Source organism: Ammospiza caudacuta, chromosome 7 (assembly GCF_027887145.1).
Source record: "Ammospiza caudacuta isolate bAmmCau1 chromosome 7, bAmmCau1.pri, whole genome shotgun sequence".
In the NCBI taxonomy this organism is placed as follows: domain Eukaryota; kingdom Metazoa; phylum Chordata; class Aves; order Passeriformes; family Passerellidae; genus Ammospiza; species Ammospiza caudacuta.
The window spans coordinates 40,068,529-40,074,300 of record NC_080599.1 but is presented as its reverse complement, the minus strand read 5'-3'; the positions used below and the strand labels follow the sequence as shown (position 1 = coordinate 40,074,300).

General features: G+C 50.3%; 1 protein-coding gene across 1 annotated transcript; it reads left to right on the top strand.

Annotated features, from left to right (window-relative positions):
- The first annotated feature begins 1,813 nt into the window (after positions 1 to 1,813).
- TMEM275 (transmembrane protein 275) lies at positions 1,814 to 2,362 on the top strand. Its single transcript, XM_058809019.1, has one exon. The coding sequence runs from the start codon at positions 1,814 to 1,816 to the stop codon at positions 2,360 to 2,362; it is 549 nt and encodes a 182-aa protein (XP_058665002.1).
- The last annotated feature ends 3,410 nt before the right edge of the window (positions 2,363 to 5,772 follow it).

Sequence of the window (5,772 nt, the reverse complement as noted above, 5' to 3'; positions counted from 1 at the left end):
CTTCCTCTCTCACACTCTCTCAGTATCCTGAAAAATCTCTGCCTGCTGAGAGACTTCTCCCCTGCCAGGCATCCCCAGATGGGGAAGGATTTAATCCTGTCCCTGTCAGCTCCAGTTGCCTCACTGAACAGGAGCTCTGCTGAAAGTCCAGTGCTGCACACATCCAGGTCTAAACAAAAGCCCAAGCCAAGGAAATGAGATATGACACCTGACAGGGCAGCAGAGAGCTTTGCCTCAGCTGGAGGTGCCAGAAAATTTTATAACCTAGGAAACATGTTGAAAATGCCCGGCTGGTGTGTGTCAGTGTGATGGGTGATGGCTTATTATTTGTTGTTGGGTTTTGTTTGTTTGTTTGGTGTTTTTCTTTGTTTCTGTGGTTTTGTTTGGTTTTGGGGTGTTGTTTTGTTTTTGTTTTGTTTGTTTTGGTTTTTGTTTAATCTAGTGGCTACAGGGTGTTGATAGCACAACAGAAATTCTTGGCTCTGCCATAGAAACTGAGTGGTATCAGTTTTTTGCTGACAACACTTCTAAAAGGGATTAGACAGGAGAGAAGGGAAGAAGCTAGGGAGCTAGGCAGGAGAGGAAGGAAGAGCAGACTGCTATTGTTTGCAATCTGGCTGGGAAGAGAAACGCTCTCCTGCCTGTAAAATCAAAGACATCACCAGCAAACTGCTGACAAATTGGCTTCTGGCAATTTGACTTCCCAGCAAGTATGGCAAACACAAATCCAGCTCTCATCACATCCAATAATCTCCTCCATGGAGAGGCTGCTGCTGTCAGCCAGGGCTGTGTTACTGCCTTGGGTCCTAGACAGATCCCCACACAGGCTCTTTTTCAGCTTCAGCATCTCAGTTTCCATGAGCCTCCATCCTGGAGCTGATACTGCTCAAGCCTTGTCGAAGTTTGGGTTTATGGCTGATGAGGCAAACAAGATTCCCAGCCCCCTTCTATGGGGTCTCCTGTGATCACACCAAAGATGGTGAGATGCATGGTACAAAGCATGGTCTAGCTGACAAAACACCCACATTTGCTCCATTTTATTACAGACTTGTGTGACTGACAGGGTGTCATTCATTGTCTGTGGATGGTGTTTGTATCACTGACCATCCAATGCTACCTGCTCGAGGGATCTCCAGGGTTGTCTCTGTAGTCAGCTCAGCCTCCCAGTACAGACATCTTTGGGGATTCTCTGGGCCATCTTCTGGGACCTTTTATCCCACTGGCTGGAAAGGCAACCTGGACGACTAATTTCAATTACTAGAGAACTGAGGCATGGAGCAAAGTGTCCCCTTTCTGTCACAACTGTGGACCATTACCCATTCAAAAATACATCACCAGTCCTGCAGTGAGGGGTGTTCAGGGCAGTCCTGGAGTCTGTTATTTTGGGCAGGCGTTGTGTGGGTGGTGATAAACCCTGTGCAACCAGCTATGGCACAGGCTCTCGCCGTGGCATGCTCGGATTCACTTGGGCATCATCCACATGGAGAGCGAAGGACATGGAGCACACTGGGCTCAGTGCTCCAGCCTGAGAGTGACCATGTGTGACCACCACAGTCAGGGTGGTCAAGTTCAAGGGAAGTCAAGTTCAGCCTTGAAAGCAGGCTTGGATTTGGGTTTAGTTTCTGGCACCAGCAGACCCAGAGAAGATGCTGGTCACCAGGAATGGCAGGGAATATGTGCTTTGGTTTATTGCCCTAACAGCTGCTTCTTCATTCCTCTCCAGGATTTCAAGGCAACAGGAGACTGGAAACAGTCTTCACAACACAGCATTCACCCTGTGAGGACTGAGGTGACCTCCAAGACTCTTCCCAGCATGTTCAGTGAAAAGAGCAGCGCCTCTTTGCCCCAAAAACCCAGCCAGAAGAAGACCCGACCCCAGGGCCTCCCCTCCCCTGCTCTCTGCTGTGCTTGTGGACTCTGCATCATGCTAGCAGGGATCAACATCACCTTAGTGGGAGCTTTTGCCTTTGGGACCTTCCTCCCTGTGAACAACCCACCCATCATCATCGGGCCCATCCTGCTGGTGGTGGCCTTCACGTTCTTCGGTGCCTGCTGCATCTGCAGCCGGAGGCCCCCGGCCCACGGGGCCAGGAAATCCAAACCAGGCTCCAACATTGGCCTCATCAAACCTGGCAACACAGCCTTTGAAATCGAAACCAGCGAGCACACGGTGCAGGACACCACTGCTGTCCAGCTGAGCCCCACCAACTCCCCCATCTCCTCCAAAAAGTCCACCCCGGTGCACGAGAACGCCAAGGCTTGCAAACTCTTCACCATGGAGGGCAACGGGCCAGTGGCCAAATACTCCACAGGGGGAGAGGCCATACAGCTCAACCTGCCCAGGGACCTGGCCACATCCTAAACCTGGGCAAAGCTTTTGTCAGCAGCCAGCCAAATGCTGCCATGGGCGGGCTGGAATTGTGCCATCAGTCAGGGGCGTGGGGAAGGTGCTTGTGGAAAGCCAGCAGTCAGTCAGGTCTCTCTGAACCACTTTAAGGGAAATGGATGCAACAGCAGAAAGAAAAATAATCCAGATTTTTTTGCTGAAACATGCCCATTATACAGTTTTAAAAAGAAAACTGATAACGATGCTGCTGTGAAAAGATGATCGCGGTTCCTGGAAATACGCTGCCGTTTTTGGGGAGCAGATAGAAGAGGGGAATGAATTAATTTGTCTGATATAATGTGACAGTTGGAAGGAGAGGCTACATGGGACTGACAAATGACAGCTCTTTCTTCTCAGAAGTGAAGCAATTCTTGGACATAAAAGAAGCAGGAATGCAGTAAATTACAGCTTGCTGCCACTCAGTCACAAGAAGATTTCAGCATTTTTAGTGCCAGACTTTTCGGCAGTAGGGACAAAGCTATGTCTTTGCTACTGAAAAAGCAGTGTGAAACCATCTCTCCTCTGTTGAAAATTCTTGCCCCATCCTGCCCTCATTTGGGTGATTTTACTGCCCATTCTAAGAGAAGGAACCACAAGGATCACAATCAGCGCTGGTATTTTCTCTCACGTTAATGAGCTTGAGCTGCAGCTGAGCTACTCCTCTCAGTGTATTTCTTGGAAGATCAGTCAGGCTGGATCCTTGGGGATGAGCTCCTGGGGCAACCAGAGACTAACAGGAGCCTGCAAATTAAATTTTTGGGCCGTGATTATGTATTGAGTACTAGGCAACATTCTTCCCATATTTTTGTGGAAGGCTGGCCTGGGACACGCCTCAGGGCAGGGGTAGATAATTGTATGGGCTTCAGAACTGTATGGGCTTCAGAATAGCTCTGCTGGAAGATGGTGACTGTGAGATCCATTGCCCAGGAGTGAATCTTTGCTGCAGGAAATTGAGTGCTCAGGGTGCTCACAAAGCAGTGGGATGAGTTTGCAGAAGAGAATTTATCAAGAGCTGTTCCAAGCAAAGACGCTCCCTGTGCCTCAGAAAGACCCTAATCTGATGGAATAATGCTGCAAAGGATTTGTGTTTTTCCCTGGGGGGACTCTGGCTGGGAGCACAGTGCTGTGCTGATGGGCTTTGCTCTGACTCCTGTTCAGTGTGGGGAAGGACAGCACTGCCAGGCAGGACTTGTATGTGGGGAGGAAGCAGCAAGAGAGTGGATCTTGAGTGGGAATGGCTGCACAGGTCCTCTGTTTATGGTAACTCAATATTTGAAATGTGTTTTTTGGGACTTTGAATGACAAGGAAATCATCTGGACCACACCATATCACTGCAGTGGCCCAGCTAGCCCAGGATCCAGTTTCTGACAAGGCTGAGAGCAAGGTCCTGAGAGGAACATAAAGACAGGGGAAACCAGGATGCTGCTTGCCAGAAGTGCTTTCCCAGCTTCCAATGTGCTATTGCTTAGGAGCTTCCTGAGCTGGAAGTGGTGCCTGTATGTAGCAGCCCTGAGTGGATTTCTCCCCCATGAAACAATCCATTTGCGCCTTGACTGTCTGTCAGTTCCCATCATTTGTGATCCTGCAGCAGAGAGCTGCACACTTTGGCTTCTTTTCATCCTGCATCCTCCTACCTCTCCCTTTGATGGCTCAAATTTCCCAGGTTAGAAGGGTCAGCAAACAGCCCATGGCCTCACCACCCCTTGGGTTTTCTGAGATGTGTTTTCCATGCCATATTCCCTCCATCTCTCTCTCTCACAGAACTTTACATCTCCTGTAGCCAGAGGGGCTCTTCCCATTCAGCCCAGCAGCAGCTGCTTACTTGGCTGAGGACAACACACCCCTGAGGCTTTAACCACCAGAAATCCATGCAGAGAGAGGTGGGAGGGCTGAAGGGGAAATGTTGGAGGACAGGGAGGGGTTGTGGCATGGCCAAGGCTCCCCTTGGCCACCAGGTACCTCTGTGAAGAGAAAAGCCCTGGTGCTGTACAGGCCATGCAGGAGGTGTCCTGGCTGCTCTAGGGAGCCCCTGGGCAGCTGATGTCCCTGCATGAGCCCAGGTAGGATGAGGTTGAAGTAATTCCTTGACAAAAGGTTAACCCAAGAGTCGTAATGTGAGTCCTTGAGCCCTCCAGCAGTTTGCTGCCTCCAACAGCTCCTTCTCCACATCTTGATTTTAGCAGGGTGGGTCTGTGATGATGAGGAGGAGAAGAGGCAGATTTGGGACAAGGGTGTTTGTGTAGGGCTGCGTAGATGCAGCTTCAATCTTTGGTACAGCCTCCAGGTCCTGGGCAAGCATTGATGTGTGCTGTGAGAGGCAAACACCTGCTCCAGCTCCATGGAAAGCTGCTTTAGGGATGAGCATTGCCAAGGTTGGCATTGGCACACCTGAATCTGGAGATTGCTCTGAGCTGGGTGGGTGTGCACAGCCTGACCCCTGTGTGATCTCCCCTAGTGCTCATTTCTTGGAGAGCTCTGCCCCCAGCACTGCCCCAGGAATGCAGGAACTGCTGTGCTGACAAAAAGGCTCCCTCAATTTTTGCCTGCCCATGAGTGCTGTAGCAATTAGGCAGAACAGCTTGCTGATGTAGGTTTGATTCCCAGCTTGCTGGCCTCACTAGCATACAACAGCTTGGAAATCTTTTAGAGACATTTCCCGTGTGAATATGGTTACTGCAAGACTTTGAGCACTCAGAGCCAAAAAATTAGTGAAATCAAGTGCTAAGCACACAATTCCTTTCTTTGATCGCTGCAGTCTTGAAAAGCAGGACTGGAGAGCATCACTCCTCATCACAGCTGCCCTGTGAAACGCTACCTGAGGTGGATAATGCAACGTCTGACCAAGAGAGGACAACCAGCAGAGATGGTGTCTGGGCAGGCAGAGGGGTAGGAGCAGTGAGATGCTGATGTGAGGTGGGTGTGCCCACCAGGGATACCCTGGTGTGATGGGTGTGCCCACCAGAGATGCCCAGGTGTGATGGGTGTGCCCACCAGAGATGCCCAGGTGTGGTGGGTGTGCCCCACAGTGATGCCCTGGTGTGGTGGGTGTGCCCAAAGCTGGGATCCACACCTGCCTGCCCAGCATGGCGTCCATGAGAACATCCTCAGCCTCCCTGCTCTTGCCTTCTTCTGTCTTTTCTAATTCCCATGTCTGTCTGTCTGCTCATCCCCATGGTCAGCTGTGCCTGATGTTGCTGTGAATTTTGTGCCTCCTTGTGTAGTGGGAGATAAGGAGAGTTCCTATTCTCCAAGTCAGCATTTCTGGTGTGAGTCTTTTTTTAAAAAATTGCTGTTTCCGTGTGTGCAATGTGGAATTTGGAAAAGAGAGACACATTAAAATAATTGCACTCAGAAAGCGTTTGACCTGTCTGCCTTTTCATTCTAA

Coding starts and splice junctions, on each gene's coding strand:
- TMEM275 (XM_058809019.1), top strand. CDS start 1,814: ATGTTCAGTGAAAAGAGCAGCGCCTCTTTGCCCCAAAAACCCAGCCAG.